Below are 18,549 nucleotides of genomic sequence, written 5' to 3' on the forward strand. Positions count from 1 at the left end.
CCTTTATAGACAAGGTCCCATGCAGAAGGAACTGATGATCCACTGGCCTTCTTCCAGCAGTGATGTTCATTAATTTGCCGCAAGTCCTACCCCAATGAAAGACATCTATTAATATTCGTAAGCCCCTCAGCAACTCAAGACTATGGAAAGCCTCAGGCCTCATTTTGACTTGCTAAGTTTTCTGAAAACTACAAGTCTCCCCGTGGCCTTCAGGGTGAATTTTAGTTCAAAACAACTACTGCAACTATGGCATATTTATAGCTAACGCCCCTGCAAATGAAATATTTTCCAGCCTACAGGACATGCCTTATCACCACAGTAACCTTCTGTTCACTTTCCCCATACTACTCCACTATGGCAGTTTCCCTCCCATATCACCTTCTGTCATATCAAAGCTTACTATTCACATGAAATTTCAATGGAACTGTTGATTTTTCTCCTTTTTTTCCTTAACCTTCGTTAAATAGCTAGCAGACTGAATTTCATTCTGAATGCAGCAATAAATCTTATCAAAACAGATACTAGCTAAATTTCAGTCAACAAAATCCATACTGTTTTGTCGTGTTGCTTACATTTCTGTGTTCTAAACACTAGATAAAAAATGGATATAGTTTTACACATAAAATCCAAGTGCTCTATAGTCTGTTTCATATCTGTATTTCACTTTGTGCTCTTGCTAACAAGTTGTCATGCTGGAGTAACATACAGAATAAACGGACACTTAAATATAAGTAAAAGCATTAGCTGTCTGCTTCTTAGAGAAAAGTTTATTTATTCTTGAAGAGAATATATGCAATTTTAAGATTGCAGCCTCCTTTTATTATTTCTCTAGCTTATTTTGATCTCATTATCCTTAAAATTTTTTAGAAACTATTAGAACAACCAGGTGAAGACAAGACATTCTCTTTGTTTGCAATAAATCTGGCATTTACAAAAACAACGAAGCATCATCTAAGATCCAGAACATTTTATCAAAAACATTTTGCCTTAAAAAGAAATGGGCATAAATACAGAAAAAGAAAGGAAAATTACTGTCAGAACGGTCATTAATGCCAGGAATACACCCACAGCTGGAAAGAAAATAATATTCAATAACAAGATATTACCAGTTAAAGATTACTTTGAAAGCTTTATAAATAAACTGCTTTCCTTGCTCAAATATTGACAGAACAATTTGTATTATTGGATCTCTTGTGTACTGGAGTTGCACAGCTTGCAGAGATCATTATTGCCAATGCAAAGCACTGTGTTTATGTTTTGGTCTCAAAGTTCTGTGATTTTGTACAGTTAAAACAATACTGTAAAGAAAATACGAGTACTTGATTAATGCTTCACTTGATCATTTCATGTGAACTATTATTCTGACAAGCATAGGCAGGAACTCTCAGAAAGCAAATTTTGATCTGATGCAAATGGGTAAAAACTCTCTTTGGTTACTGGAGTTATTACTTTATTCCCAATGTAATCAGATATGCATCTTCTAATTACAGCTTCATGCACCCTCTGAAGTGCTGTTAAGGACTGTATCTTTCCTTTGCTTTTCCTAACATACCAATATTATTTTCATACAACCTGGACTGAAATTCAGCCAGCTTCACCTCTCTCCTTATCGCCCACCAGGAAACAGACTTTCTCTAACATCTATGCGTTGTAATAACACTACAGGACTACTACAGCCAAGCACTACTAAGCAAATCTAAGTGCTGTTAGGTCTTATACACAGATAAATACAAAAAGGTGACATCGAAAGAATGACATAAGCATAAAAGACCTTTGGGACAAGAAAAAAATATGTTTCCTTGCAACCTCTGATTTCCCTAATTTTTGGTCAAAATCATTAACATCAGTCCAAGATAAAGGAAATACTGATTTGTCCTCAGAATCTAGCACAGTTCAAGTCAGCTGACAAACCTTATCATATTAACATGAACCACAGTTTTATCACCAATTACCATTGTCCAGTGCATAAGGCCTATATTATAACTGTGTTTGAAATAATCTTTCAAAGTATTTTAACAATATTTCTTATAACAAAATAGATGCTAGTAGATCCCTTCCACTATCTAAAGGTAGACTACGAGGGGATCAAACGGAGAGGGACTCTTTATCACTAGGTGTAATGACAGGACAAGGAGTAACAATTTTGAACTAAAAGAAGGTAAATTTAGATTAGACATAAGGAATAAATACTTTACTATGAGAGAGGAAGGAGGCCTAGGGGAAAGTGTCTCTACCCATGGTAGATAAACTGGAGGCAGATATTTAAGGTCTCATCCAACTCAACAACTCTATGACCACAGCAGGCACTGTCTTTAAATGAATCTCAACAGACAACAAATCACAGAATCACAGAATGGCCGGGGTTGGAAGGGACCTCAAGGATCATGAATCTCCAACCCCCCTGCCACATGCAGGGCCACCAACCTCCACATTTAATGCTAAACCAGGCTGCCCAGGGCCCCATCCAACCTGGCTTTGAATACCTCCAAGGACGGGGCATCCACAACCTCTCTGGGCAGCCTGTTCCAGCACCTCACCACTCTCTGGGTAAAGAATTTCCCCCTGATGTCTGACTTAAATCTCCCCTCCCTCAACTTAAAATCATTTCCCCTCATCCTACACATATCAACCCTTTCAAAGAGTTGATTGCCTTCCCCATATAAATATTTACATAAGAAAGATTGCCACACCAACAGCTTCTAAAGAAAACAAAAGTTCCTTTCTCTCATCTTAAAAAAAAAAAAAAAAAAACAAAACCCACAAAAACAAAACAACAAACAAACAAACAAAAAAACATCCAAAACTAAATAAATCACTACCCTTCAACCAAACACAGCTACTAGATATTACTCCCCCAAGTAACTCATCATCCATGGATGGAACCTTAAGTAGGAAGGAACTTTAATTTTTGTACCATTCTCCGCACAAGCAGTACAGCAATCACTGCACAAACTCACAAGAAGATGCCAAACATCTGATCACTACAAATAATTTTCAGATTTCATCACTATTATCAGTTCACCCAAATCCAGTCGGCCACAGCTTGCGTGCAATTGAAGTTTCTTTAGAATTGGAGGATTCAATTTAAACTACACAGAAAATATAGCTCAGATTCACTAAACTATCCCTAATTTAAAACTATGTCAGCTGAATGAATATTATCCAAAAGCCACACAGGAAGCAAGATGTGTGTGCACATGTTTTTGAGTTTTTTGTTTGTTTGATTGGTTGGGTATTTTTGTTTTTTGTTTTTTACCACCTATGCTGCCACAAGAATTAAAATTTCAGCGTAGAAGATGAAAGCATTCCATCCAACCCAAAAAGACAAACTTTGTCCACACATAAAGGCAAACACAGTAGCTGGGGGCAACCCTACAAAGCCTATCATATCTAAATAATCACCTTCCTTAATCCCAGAAAATTTCAATTCCACTTCTATTATCCACATGAAGGTAATCATCTCTGAGCTTCAAGCTCAAAAAAAATAATTCTTCACCCTGAAAATTACTTGCAGAGATACTCCACACACCTTACTTCTAAACTAGTGCAGAGGCTCATTAAATATATTCTTTGCAGTAAAGAACAATGCTTCTTTCTCCTCAGGAGACCAAGAGGGGAAAAAAAAGAAAAAAGAAAAAAAAAAGGATTTGCAGTACATCAAGAATTACACAAACCTGTGGAGAAAAATGCCAGTTACAAAGTATACGTTAGCAACTATTACAGCATTCAGTCATCTTCCTTTTGTGGCTTCCCTGAATGGGATCCTGGCTAATTTTGGCTTTGCCTTCTCTTCAAATACAGCAAAACCACAAATCAAATCACAAAGCGGACCACTTAATACAAAGCTTTAAAAAACCCTCAAAAACAGCATCTGAAGAGAAGTGTGGCTCATTCTTCTCTTAACCCATCCCAATCTCAAGCTACGTGCATTTTGACCACTCTAAGGAGAGGTTTTTTTGCCCATATTTCCTAGTGATCCATAGGTATTTTCTGTTTGCTTGCTTGATTTTTATTTCCATTTTTTTCAAGAAAGCTAGCCAGATCCAAACCCCCCTTTCTGGCATTCCTTCCTTCCGGCTCACAAAAAAGACATCACAGCAAAGAAGGGCTGCCAGTTTTCACTAAGCTCTGGTAACCCATTAAGACCTTCATCCTGGAATCAGATCATCACAACAGTGCTCACTGTCAGCCAGGTGGGATCAGTGATGGCTAGGAACACTAACTTAGATGTTCACATACTCACTATCAAAGCATTTATATGCAACTATCAGATTTTCTTCCTCCCCTTGTGACAGTGAATGGTGTCATACTTTCACTAGAAAGCAAGTTCACTGTGAATTTGCAAGCTGTAATTACCAACTTTCCGAAGCTCAAAAGAAGTATCAAAGCAATGTCCAGCTGCCAGAAGAAGCACTGCATAACTGATTCCCGAATGCAGTGTTGGCTCTGACTCAAACGCCTTCTTGAACCTAGAGAAAACAAACATACAAGTTTGCTTTCTAAATAATGCAATCTAGTAGGGATATAATTATACTTTTAGGTTCTGTAGGTGTTTATCTTCTGTTTACATAGTAAGAATCCATGGAAACAAAAATACTGTTTTCTGCACATGCTTTTTGGCTATTTTTAGGAGTGAGTTACTTACTGAAGAGTTAGTTAATTATATATGCATCCTCTTTCCTTTTCCTTTCCCTTCACCCAAGTACAGGCCCTGGTTGTCCACTCCAGCAAAGTTAGTATCTTATTGGATTTACGGTTTTTCCATTGAGATAGAAGAAAAGAGCATTACCAGCTTTTAAAAGACCTGTTTCACAGTTATATTTATTGTTATATTTATTAATGGACTCTTTAATTTCCTCTTAAATATATAGATTTTCACTAACGCTGACTTTAGATCATGGATCTGCTCCAGTGACATACAGGCATAACAAAATACATAAACACAGAAGCAAATGATACAAATGCCTCACTTCTGGCACGAATACCTAAATTTCTCTAGTTCAGTGACGAATACAGAACTTCAGAATTTTATAAATCAAATAAACTTCTCCAGTGAGAAAGAAAAGGTGGGAACACACATGCTGTCAATGGTGTTAAGCATAGAGGCAAAGGAGGCAGAGATGAACTGAAGCATACAAGATAGTTACACTTGCAGAAGTAATTGGTGAACAGCCCTCAAAAAACAACGCATTGAGTTGAAAACAAAGCGCCACAGGTAGGCAACAAAAAAAAGGCTACATTCCTTTCCCTAGGGGACTGAGAAATTATTTTATAGGATCAGAGAGCTTATTTCTTTCATTACATTCAGTATTTGGCTTCTTTAAGCTTCAATTGACAAGTAGCATTCTCCTTGACATAATTTTTGCAGCATGCACAAGAAAAAAAATCAAGAAATTGAAAGCTGATGTTTGGGAAAATGTTGCAATACAGATACTGAATAAGATAGGTAGCAGTAAAAGGATTTGAAAGATGACTTGATAGCATTGGTGAATCTGATTTACATTGTCAGTACGCAACAAGAAAGTGACAGTTAAGAATTAGACTTTCATTTCTTGTCTCATATTTTCATCACAGATGCTTTTTATTCCACTTCTCAGTTGTCAGAAAAATCACACTTCCTGCCTTTTTTTTTTTTTTAAATAGCCCAAAGTACCCTAACGTCATTAGCTGTTGCAAAACTAACACTTCAGTTCTGCTGCTAAATTCTTATCTTATGCAATTCACTACATTTCTCCTGCAACCTCATTTCTCTAAGACAGAGATAATAACCTTTATCTCAACATAAACTAATGCCATTGTGGAGGCACTGTTCCTGCACACACCTTCTTCCACCCCCACTGAGGCCAGCGTGCAGCACTGGTAGCAGCTTTGCTCCCAGCCAAAGGCCAGCAACTAGGTTATGGCTCAATCTTTCAGCCATATCAAGCCTGTCATATGACTGACACTAGAATTCAAATCAATATCCAACATAAAGTACAAACTAAAAGCAACTGATTCCCCTGGAACAGGTTCCAGTCAAATTCCAGATTGTCTTACTCTGGTCTAACTGGCCAGAGACTTCAAGGATTATTTAGGGGCTGCCCTGTCAGTGCCCTACCCACGGCAAAAGCTGCATTTGTTCTCCTTCTCCAAGCTGTTATGACTGCAATCATTGCATCTCATCAAGTAGATGAGCAACATGACTGATAGATGCATTTATTAAAAGCATGTTAAAACAGCTGTGTGAAACATCCTAGTAAGTAATTACGCCTAATAAACATATAAACTCACCTAATCGTGTTTGAAAATCTCAAAGTTTATCTGTTCTTAAAGCAGTACAAATGAGGAAAAAGCAATCACAGTACATATCACAGACATAAGTTCATTTAATTTGTTTTGTCCATGGTGATGCCTAGGACCGTATAAAGACTACAGTTTGATTTTTGTATCAGCTAACATTAAACAAAATATTATTCTACAACAATTTTAAAAGTTTCACAGGAGCTTTGTCTTAGAGAAATTCTTTAATCAAAATTATGAAGTGGGAAGGGAAGGGAGGGGGGAAAATAACATGCTGTATTCCTGCTATTTCAACATATTTTAAGAGGCCAGTAAGCATTACAAAACTGTAAAGCATAACCAAGAATTAAAAATTGTGTATTCTAAGACTATATGTATTATGTATTCTAAGACTATAGATGGTGAATAATTATATATTTTAAAGACAATTCTAATCTGAAGGTTACTGAAAAAACGTGAAACGAGAAGGAGAATCAAGCATTTACTTCAACAGGTAGCTGATGAGCTCAAAAGCAGAACAAGGATTCAATGTGGAGGATATGCAGAACAAATATTTATCTATATTCTCTTCCTGAACTGGAATGGAAAAAAGCAGCTCACCCTGACAAAAGTACCTAATGTTGGCATTTCAAGTATATTTCCCTTGGAAATTGAAGGCCTGACAGACAAGAGACAAAGGACTTTTTTTTTTAATAATTTTGGAGGCAAGTACCGTAAGAATCTGTACTGCAATCCACTGTAATATGTATACGTTATATGGAGATGATGGGGTGATAAATCTTTTCCCAGCATGAGTTTACATTCCTTGTCAGCAAGGAAGCCAAAAGAAGACAAAAATTTCTAAGCATCAGCACAGTCATACTTCAGCACCTTTAAGCATAGCTGGTAAATACCTACCAAGATGCAAGTACACCTATTGATTCAAGCCTGAATAATAATGCCTGGCCCAGATTCTTAAAAGAAACGCAGGAAACAAGAGAATTCACATTTGAGAGAGAGGAGAAAGATAAGCTGTGATGAAGGTACCTCAACTCTGAGGCACCTGAAGAGCTTTATGGAAGCAGATGTATGGACACCGTGAATCTGTCATTCTTAACAAGTAAGGAAGGCCCAGATTAGAAGACATTGCGTAACCATTAAGAACACAAAATATTTGGAATGAAAAACAGTTGAAGTGTGTTCTCATTTAAGGAACGCTTTCTAAAGCTAAGAAAAAGACATAGACCAGGAAAACATTACTCACCAGAAGGTCCCTTTGTCTCTGCTTTCTGTATCTATGAATCCAGATTCCAAAAACATGTCCTTGTAAATGCGACCAACCAGGCAGTACATATCTGAAGCTACTTGATCTTCTTGTTCTACTAAAGGAATCATAATTTCTAGAGCTTTCTGTCTGTCCCCAGGCAGATTTCGTCTATTAAAAATAAATATTCCAATAAAAAAAAATAGTTAACAAGGAATACCTTTTCACAACCCATCTGAATATATAGTTATTTAAAAGATTATACATATGATTTTAAATAAAGATATATTTATGCATTAGTCTGTAATTATATGTTGAATATGCTCCTAGACGCAATGAATCATTTTATAAACATGTTTAAAACAAAGATTAAAAAACATCACTACCAAAAAACCTTCTTCATAAAAGCCCCCAAACATGTTATCTCTCTCATGATCACCTAGAGCAAAGCAGTAACAGCAGTAAGAGTAGCTTCGAGAGCAATCCTTTGGGAGATCATAAGATATTTATTCATAAAATGCAAAGATACAAAGGCTGCCTTAAAAGCAATGTCTCCTATTTTGTCTCATGTTGGCTCACGATGTCTGACACGGTTGTTGGTGGTATGGCAGTAGAGGCTGAACCTTCTCTCCAGCATTCTGTTACATGCTGTCGCTGTGTGACAGATGGCAGCAGAGGGACAGTCTGACAGAATGGTATCTGATTTGGAAGTACGTATGAAGCAAAGGAGTGTTGATGCACCTTCCTTCATGCAGAAACAGTGGCACCCACTGACATTTAGTGACACTTGCTGAACATTGATGGAAACCAAACAGTGGATATGCGCACAGTGAGGTGGTGGGTGGTGTGTTTCAGCAGTGGTGACAGTCACCTCTACTGGTGCAGATTTTCACAAGCATGGCATGCAGGCTCTTGACCATCACAGTGAAAATGCATAGCTCATGGTGGTGATCATTTGGAAAAATACTGTTTCATAGCTGAGAATTTGCTCTATCAAACATTGTTATTGAGCTCTTTGTATTTGTTGTCATTTCCATAGAAAAAAATAGGAGGCATTACTTTCAGAGCAACATATGTATATATGAGAATTTCAATGCCTGCTGACACTTGGTCTGCTTCTCTAAACATCAAAACAGCCAATCTTCACTGTGGTAACACTAAGGGATTAGAAAACATCTGCAATTCCCACTGGAAAATTCCCTCTTTAATGCCCTTCCTTATTGCCAGTGTTTCAGATTTTTGGGAAAAATCACAATATAAACAAACAAAAAAAGCACCAGGGCACGGCTCCCATCTAACTCAAAGAAGTAGTGCATGTAGCTGCATGTGCCACATTGCACATGTTATCAGAGAACTTAAAAATACGCGTACTATAACATTGTAAAATCTTCTGATTATCACTTGATGTCTCTTGACATGAAGTGTCTCTTGACAACAGGAGAACTCAGACTTGAACGAGTGGATGTCTAACTCAGCACAAATGCCGCAATGCTGTCATGCAACAACGATGTTAAAAGTGTATTTTACTTTTACAGATTCAGACACTGAAATGAAAAACTCAAATGCTGGCACAGATCTATGGAAGGACAAAATAAATAAATAAAATCAGATTGAAGGAAGAGGAAAGCAATTTGACAGTATGAAAGGAGAAGGAAGCTTAGACTCATCAAGAAGGTCAAGAGTCCCCAGAACTGCTTCAGTGAGAACCCTAGACCTGTATACAAAGATTCCAGTAGGAACCCTTAACCGTGATTATCAGCCATGCATTGAGTTTGTGGTACTGATTTACTACTTGACATCAGTAGGAAAGGTACAGTCTTACCTGTTCAGTGCAAACGCATAATGTAACCTCACATGGTGATGGGAAGCCAAGTCAAAAGTAGGCAGTTTTTCTAAAGTCTTCACCAGCTTCACAATGGAATCGTAATCCTTCCAAAAGAAAGGAACAATGAAGTTTTAAGCAGCTGTACTGAAGTATGCATATACAAACTCTTCTTTGAACTAAGGAGCTGGCATTTCATACTGGGATGTAAGTTACATGGATCTCACATTCCTCACTCTGAAACTATAAATGGCTTGGCACTCAGAGATGCGAATAAACAGAACACTTTACACAATTTGGATTCCTGTACTGCTTAAATATACATAGAGAAATTTCCCATTCCACATTTCATAATATCAGTTAGCTTCAGGGCTGAACATGTATCAGAGTTCATATCAGATAGAAATTACAATGCTAATTGCATCTACAACAAAGTATTCCAAAACTCTTCAAGGTAAGCATGAGATGCAAACAAAAATTAAAAATGCTTAAGAAGCAACAACTGAAACTATGTATAATAAAGCAAGCAATTACTAGTACCATTCAGAGAAGCTGCAATGCATACAAACATGTTGTGTTGCCAAGAGAAATGTCACACACATGGTGATAAAGCTCATAGTCAGAACACAAACATATCAATAGCAGAACACTAAGACGGCCTTTAAGTAGGGCACGCTACAGGCTACTTGTCACGTAGCAGTGCTGACATGGAGACCTCATGTATGTTACATATTTTTTAGGTGCTGTTATAATGTATTTTCAGCTATGTAAAGGCATGCTGAACAATACAACTAAAAGTAAAGAGCATCAGTGAAGATACTGCAACCAATTTTTTACCAGTGCACATTATTTCTACAGCTTCTTAGAAAAGGTGTGCAAAATGCACTACAATTCCATTGAGAATTAACTTTATCACATTTTTAGATTATCTCTGAGCAGAGGATACATACCTGTATGTCTCTGTAGGACAGCAGCAAGTTGATTACAATGTCAGCAGACAAGACCTCAATATTATCCACTCGCTGCCGAATTCTCGCCAGCTCTGCTGCAAGCTCTTTGCCAGTGTAGAGGGTACGGGCCTTCCTAATGTCATTAAGGATGGATTCCCGGAAATACTGGCTGGAGAGGAACAACTTCACGTTAGCACTTTGTGAAAGATCCTTGCATTTGTTTTTATGGCCCTGCAACACTCTCGCAATACCTTTGCCAAACATTTAGCATAGAGCAGCATTAGTGCAGAGAGTTGGTCAAGCTAAATTATTCATTAATTCATTATCAATTTGTCTCAACAGAAACATCGCTCACTCTGAAAGCAAGAGATCTGACATTTGTATTGTCAGCAGAAAAATACAATATACAAAGGGGTACAAAACATCAACTCACCCCGAGCTGGCCTGTGCCACCTTCAAGAGTTGGATAAATCGATCTACCAGAGGTAAGCAAATAGGCCCAAGAAGTGATTCAAAACTTGGCTGCATCAGTTCTGTTAGTCCCTTCATAAAGCTACTATCGCAGCAGTACACCTTGTTATGTGGAGTTATCATGTAAGGAACAAAGATGTAGTTACCAGTGCACATCTGTAAGAAAACAAGGCACAATAGTAAGGGCAATTACGGTTTGGCAAGCCTAAACCTAGAAAAACTGTATAAATAATGGGTTAAATTGTACCTGCTGAAGGCAAAAGGGACAAAGACTTTAAATATGGAGCCTACAATTACATACATTCAATTTTCATCTTGTACATGATATACATCTGGAACATGTATCACAAATGTTAAAAACAGTAACATAAATCAATGGCATCACAACAGGAAAATAGTGAGAAAAATGAATCCACTATGAATCCAATATGAATCACAAAATGACTCAAATGGTTCAGCAAAACAAAGACAAATGAAATTCCCCGCTACGCAGCAATTCTAAGTAGGAGCTTAAAATCATACATATTTCAGAGTAGTCACTTACGGAATGTCTTAGAATTGTCAAACTGTATTGATTTACATATATCAATCTGACAGATACTCTGCAAAGAAAAAATAAATCATTTATCTTCCAGGAAACAGGGAGGCAAGACGCCTGGTGCCTGTGGTATTTGAGTACAGATTTATGCCCAGAGAACTTGCTGAACATTTGCGGTTCTGAAAGATTTTAGCTATAAAACAGCATACCACCAGAAGTCAGGAGATGTGCTGCCATTTGATTTTAAACTCACGCTCCACTACTGAAGTGGCATGCAGCCCAGCAAGAAAAGCCCTAAGGAAGCAGTTCTACATTTTGGTGCCTCTAAATTATTTCTAAGATTAACTACTTTCCGGTCAGCTTCTGCTCTGCCAGAAGTCAATACAGCAATGAGGAAATCACCTCAGAGACTCCATTGTCAAGCAGGGCCTCCTGCACTGAAACAGCACTGATTGCATTCTTTTCAAAAGCATTAATTCAACCATGTGCATAAAACAGCATTTTAGCATGCATAATTAGATTTTAAAAAGATAAAAGCACTGAGGAATTCTAGACTGTATAAGCGCATACGTATAGTTATGTCAATAAATGTGTACTTGAGATTGGGAGCAAAATGCATAGCAATAAACATATATATATATTTAAATTATGCATATTACAGTATTAAAGCATGAGATCTCAGTACAGAAGCAATCCCATCCCACTTCTGAGGGAAACAGACAAATTGTGAAATTAAATTACACAAGGCCCATTTTGTTCAACTAACCCAGAAGCTGGTAAGGGATTATTGCACACACAGACTTGTGCAAGGATGAGTTTGGTTTTCCTCCCCAGCACCTGCGAATTATTACAGCTGAAAAGCTAGGGCACAGTTTGCTGTGTATGGAATGTAGCAACTCAAAAAAAAAAAAAAAAAAAAAAAAAAACAACCTGAGAACTGGGAAGGGTATAATGGCAATATTTTTAACAGGGAATTAAGGGAGTGCAATGCTAGAAATCAAACTGCTTGCTTTTATGATAGAGAAGTGAATGAACAGTTCTGCTCAAGAATATGGCAGCCTGTAAGGTTAGCACACACTCTTAAGAGTGAACAGACAAACCTTTGACCCTGGTAAAGCCTAATAAGCCTTGCAGTCAAACGCAGAGAGGAAATAATAAATTTGCTGGAACTGGTTTCAGCAGTTTCAGGATAAGGGTGGGCAGTGACTGGCACAGGAGCCCCTATTAAGCACAGGAGGATGGTGGGTTTTTTGTTTTGTTTTGTTTTTGTTTTTTGTTTGTTTTTTGTTTTTAATAAAGGGAAAAGGCTGGGAAATCAGAGCCAAGAGAAAGGGTGAAGTAGCTACAGATATCCTAGGGCAAATATTTTACTTCCTAATGTTTATTCAGCGCATTAAGAATAAATTCAAGACGGCTTGCAGGAAGGCTTCTCAGACCTCTGGCATAGATCTTAGAGAAAAATCAGCTCTGAAAAAGGATGTTTCTAGCTTTTGAAATCCACAGAACCCAAAGTTTATTCTGGCATAATGGTCAGGCCACCTACGGAGATAGTAATGGAGTCTCTGTAAATAATCCCACAAGTACAAAAGCTGCTCTTTCTTCAGAGCTCTCTGCATGCACCTTCTCTAGGAATAGGGCATATATTTCAGTGGAATGAGAGAGCCAGCAGAAGCTAATTTATGTGCATTTTGCTTCATACTTAAGGCAAAAAAAGAAAAAAAAAACACCATCATAAAATCCGACCCTGGCTACGTTCTACATTATAGAACCTGCTATTCCAGACACACAAACCCAGTAGCCTTCAGAAACAGAATACCGAAAGATCAAGGGAAGAGCTTAACAGTAAAAGGCAGAAGAATCACATAAGAAGGAAACTGAAGAAAGTAGAACAAAGCTCACAGCTCTCCTCAGTGTCCCCAGATTTCTCTGGTAACTGAAAGCAGACTCTCACCAAAGTTTTAAGGCGAGGTGAGAACACACTGGCCTTTCCCTCAGCTAGGGCATTACTGTGGATGTTAATGTAACCAAGATAGCTACATTTTCTGATGAGTCCTTCTTCTCTGAAACATCTCAAATCTGTCTGAAATTCATCAGACAGGCAGATACAGCAAGAGGGTACAGGAGGGGAAAAAAAACCAAACAAACAAGTTCTTAGGTTTTCTTTTCTTTGGGGAAGGCATAAAGAAAAAGCCAAAATGCCACACGCAGTGAAGAAATACAAGAAATAGTGACGTTATTTTCACTTTCCAAGTGAAAAAGTACTCTAGGTTTTTATCAGATGAACCTGAAAAAGGCAAAGATATAGCAGCTCAGGTGACACAAGGGAAGAGAAAACAACTAAGATGTATTATTTATCAAAGGTGTGTGGGGAAGGAAGATGTTTTTACTTAAAAGACAAACAAGCAAACAAACAACAACAGTCTTGCTCTCACAAAGTCCAGAGTCTCCCACTATGGAGAAAATAAGTTTTGCCACTGCCACAAATTCCAGCTACAAAGAACCAGATCCTGGCTGTATTTGGGCAGGGATCTCTGTCAAAATACAGGCTACACTAACTTAAGCCAGGTGGTTTTTCTAACACACTCCTCCTATCTGCTCACACATTGCTTCTGATTTTGACTTATTCACTGCCCATTGTTCTGCTTGAACATTTTTCTCTTATTCTATTAAAATGTGTCCTGTAACACTCGATCCCAACTCTTCTTTCACAAACTCTGATATTCTTTCTTAAGTCTAATAATTAACCTTAATCCATATTTTAAGCTGCTGAACACACAAGGGAGAAGTGGCATTTTCCTTTGATCCACTACTCTGACTCACTTTATTATATACAACAGAAGCAGCAGCACCAAGCCATTCAAGAAAAACAGGCAATTTTTGAAGGAGTAACACACCTTAAACACAATTGCATTTTTAAAAGGGTGTTGATATAACCGAAGTCATAATTGCAAGCAGCAAATAAAGGCCTCAAAAGCAGGTGGGAAGAGATGCTTCTCCCAGCCCAATCAACAACAGTTACTGAAAGTTTCACTTCCTAGCCTCCTTAGTTTATGAACCCATCGTTATTTACAGTTCAAAAGCTCACATCACACTAATGCTACAGAGTCACTAGAAGTGACCTGAGCTGCAGATTCAAACAGTTTCTGAGTATCAGAGCTGTGACAGACAAGCAATGTGCACAGAGTAAGGGGGTTCATCCTGATGCAGGAGAATACCTCAGGACATGAGATGAGGCAAACCAGGCCCAAACTCTCACATCACTTGAGCTAGTTATATCCAGGAGACACAAGCACACCCTCTGAAGGCTTTGAGCCAGCACACTCAGCACCTGGCAACATCAGGCCACCTTCTGAAATCACATCCACATCACAACCCGCATCACCAAACCAGTCAAAGTAGCTCGGAGTCAGTTATGCATGCACAGATATTTATCAGCAAATGACTAAATCTGTAATCCATTTTTATGAATGTTTTAATTACTATGTATTTTCCTAGTGTCCCTTTCTAACTTGCTGTGGCAAATCAAAAAATTCCAGGCTGCATGCGTTTCCAGTTTAGATACAGCCATAAGTTTATATTAATGGCTCTACCATTACAGAATTTGAGAATAAGTTATTCTTGGCTAGATTCACTGGTCAGTGGAACATTAAGCACTCCCTTCTTTCCTGATACCCTTCCTCTGCTAAGGAAAATAAATTCATGTTTCATTTATTTGTTTTTAAGAGGGATAATAAAAACACAGCACACAGTTATATTTCGATAATTGCAACAAGAACACATGCAAGCCCTTCTTCCAACAACCCTCTTTAAAGTAAGACCATTGCTTCTGTAAGGCATAGTATTTTGGAAAAGTTAATTAAGAGACACCACGGCTAATTAGAAAGGACTTTGTGCAGTAAGGTGAACACCATTCTCTCCCTGACAAAGATATCTCATGTGGAAAAGAAGGCTTTCCTCTGAAAGTTGCACAGATTAAGCCAGAGCAATGCTTTACAAAATAATATCCGAGTCCTGCTCAAATAATTCCCAGATCTTGAATTTTACTTCAAAAGCAGGGAGAAACTCTGTAAAACCTGAAGTTGATAGCGCCTACTCCTCTCATCCCCAAGACTCTGTTGGAATCACTGAGCAGTCAAAAGTCCACAAGCAGAAGAAAAATGCCTTCAAGGACAAGAAGCACCAGAGAAGACCAAACCCCTGAAAACCAAAATCGTGATAATTTACTTACACATGAGAGAACACGACAGAATTACACCTAGTTCCCTACTCTTCAGGTCAGCATCCAGTGTAATTTTTTTTTCTTTTAATCAAATTAGTGGTGGCAATAAAAATAAGCAATATCTGTCATAACAGGAGCTGTTCTTCCTGATGACTCTCCTCTAATTAAGATCAGCTTTTCCTCATTTTTTCCTACCAGTTCATCTGAGGAATATCAATCTCTTCCTATTCCAATTGCTTTCATGAGATTTTTACTAAAGGTAATTCTATAACTGCTCACGGTGTTGCATGTAACAGATGGCAAAATCCCAGAACAAGTTATTAAACCTATTCCCTCCATCCCCAAACATACAGTAAATCAACATGTGCTGGTGTTTTAATGAATACAGGCTCAGTCTGGGCTTATTTCAAATCCCATTCAAATGAACGACAGCCTTGCTATTGATTGGAAAAGGAATAAAAGTAGCCCTCACACCTCAAATTAATTAAAACACAGAAACTGGGTCTGATCTTTCAAACAATTCCCACTTTCTTTTCATGCCTAGCAATAACAGCCTTCTGCAGCCATGCCACATCCTAAACGCTTGTTAAAATTCAGCATACATTTTATACATCCTCACAAAACATTAACGAAGGAGGAAAAATAAAAAGCTAAATTTTTCCAAGGAAAATATGCACCAAATATATCAATGAACGCAAAGCTTGGAAAAAAAAAAAAAAAAAAAAAAAAAAAGAGCAAAAGGACAGTGATGTACCACAGACAACAATAAATACTTCAGCAGTTACTGGCAACAAAATATCCTTAGTGGTTATTGTTTCACATTTCTATACACTTGAATAAAAAACAAACAAAACAAAAAACAGCCCCTAAATCATTTGCTAGTGGGGAAAGGAGTGTTGGAAATACTTCCCTCTATTGCTAGAGGGGAACAAACCAAGAGCTACACATACCCGCATGAGATCCGCAGTTACCTATATATGCTCTGTGTGGAGGCTGGAAGCTTGGTAAAGCCCCAGGCACGCTTCGTTTAGGACCATTTGCTCTGAAGGAGCACAACCAAGCTGATCTCCAAGCTGTGCCTGAAACAGGAGGCAGCTCCATCCTTAGGATGGGCTGTGGAAAGCAGTTACTAATTACAAATTAGGATCTGGTGAATGACAAGAAAAACTAATAAGAGTTCTCGGCTGTACAGCACTAACCCCTGTGCCTTACTGCTAAACCTGTGAGTCAGCTGCCTACCTGAACAGTTCTCATTCAGCCCTCATCTCTGCTCTGATCATCACAGCGGCTGTCAGGGAGGCTCTGCCCCCCAGCAGCTCCCGAGGCAATGCATCATACCAGCATGGTGTAAGCACAGAGCCTGGACTCGAAAGGTGTACACTGTCAAGATGTTACTGTGTTAGCTGCAGACTTCATTACGTTACAGTACATTATTGAAATCCTCAGATTGAGCAAAAATTGAAATTCTTAAATTGAAGAAAAAAAAATTGCATCAATAAATCACCATTTATTGTTACTCCACCAGCAGCTTTGCTCCAAAGTCAGTAAGACTCAAGTCAGGTAGAACTAAACCAAATAAAAAGCCAAGGAAAGCACAGCCACAAGCTGTAACCTTTATACCAACTTGTCTTCATGACCGAAACTCTTTACTAGCAATTTCTAGAATGCCTCTGCTGCTCGGTTGACCTCAAAAATCAGATAACAAGAAAAAAAAAAAAAATTAAGCTTTCAAATATCAAAGTAACTGCCTTCTGTCAAAGTATCACTCCCTGTAAAAATATATGTTTTCTGATATCATTGCAACGTTTGGAAACGATTCAACTAACCAGCTATAAAACCACATGTAACAGGAAATGAGCCCACGTTATCTTTCCCTGCCCTGCCCTGCCAAGCTCAATGCAGTTTATGCTAGCTATGCAATGCTGTATTGACCATAACTTGGAAGCACAAAAATCCAGGTAGAACAAAGGACAAAACAGTTGGTAATGGATATTTTTTTTTCCCCCTCTCTGCACTCATTTTTAGGAAGTTAGGATTCAGGAAAGCAAACAAGCCATTTCAGTAAGACAGATCTATATATAGATAAACACACATTTGTTTTGAAGCCTTTTAATCCACTGGTGCCAGGGATACTATTGTGCTGTTATGGCTGATATTTGCATGCTGTTAAAGCACATTTTCTAGAACTGCAGGTCTAACATTCAGTTTTATTCCTACACCAATTTCATTTTTTTTACCCTCTATCTGCAGCATCACGAAATTATTTATGTAGAGTGGGTATCTCCCTTTGTTACACCAATTTATGCAAGACAGTGGATTTATGAATAAACATGATTTTCATGAAGCAGGAATTATATTCAGCGATTAGGTACACACCAACATTTTGAAAATTCTATTTCCAGGTAATTTGGCTCATATCATGCCAAAAACTGAGGGGGAAAAAAAAGAAAAACAATTAGTTTCAGAGATGCTAAGCCAGTTTTTTTACTGAATTCTGTGCTCTAATCACTAGGAAAACATTTCCTCTCAGAAAACATGTTATGTGGGTGTGCTTGAAAACATCTGAGATTCTCAAGGACCACACTTCTTGTGGCATATATTGAAGCATTTCTAAAAGTGGTAAATGGCAGTTTCACAGCCACCTATCTGAATTTAAACAGAACAATTCTTTCTCAAACAGATAAAGGCCAAGTTATCATTCCACTCCTGCAACTTCAGAAGCTGTCACACAAAAGTAGGACAAGACAATATCCTCCCTTTATTCTCCTTCACAAGCCACCTCCTGCTGGTTTCCTGCTAACAGAGCCATTTCCCCACTCCTCACACAGACATTATATTACCGTTTACCTAGATCTCTGCCACTGTGGGTCAAACAAACAAGTATGTGATACACGCATTTATGAGGAAGGAAGAAAAGCCTCCCTGGAAGGCCTCACTGGTCTGTTTCTTTCTGGGTGAAGACCTAACTGATCGCCTACCCCATTTTCATTGCAGAAAGGCAAGAGATTTTTAGCTTAACACATCATT

General features: G+C 38.1%; 1 protein-coding gene across 1 annotated transcript in view; it reads right to left on the reverse strand.

Moving 5' to 3' along the window:
* Window positions 1–18,549, reverse strand: part of MAP3K5 (mitogen-activated protein kinase kinase kinase 5) — a 92,183-nt gene that overhangs the window by 39,079 nt on the left and 34,555 nt on the right. The window contains exons 4-8 of the mRNA XM_042810623.1: window positions 10,728–10,921; window positions 10,295–10,463; window positions 9,345–9,451; window positions 7,523–7,693; window positions 4,357–4,469 (exon numbers count right to left, since the gene is read on the reverse strand). Coding sequence (XP_042666557.1) covers window positions 4,357–4,469; window positions 7,523–7,693; window positions 9,345–9,451; window positions 10,295–10,463; window positions 10,728–10,921 — 754 coding nt within the window. The remainder of the gene's footprint in view (window positions 1–4,356; window positions 4,470–7,522; window positions 7,694–9,344; window positions 9,452–10,294; window positions 10,464–10,727; window positions 10,922–18,549) is intronic.

The sequence above is a fragment of the Centrocercus urophasianus genome, unplaced genomic scaffold (assembly GCF_019232065.1).
Source record: "Centrocercus urophasianus isolate 14NV4802_14NV808 unplaced genomic scaffold, USGS_Curo_1.0 seq_10, whole genome shotgun sequence".
In the NCBI taxonomy this organism is placed as follows: domain Eukaryota; kingdom Metazoa; phylum Chordata; class Aves; order Galliformes; family Phasianidae; genus Centrocercus; species Centrocercus urophasianus.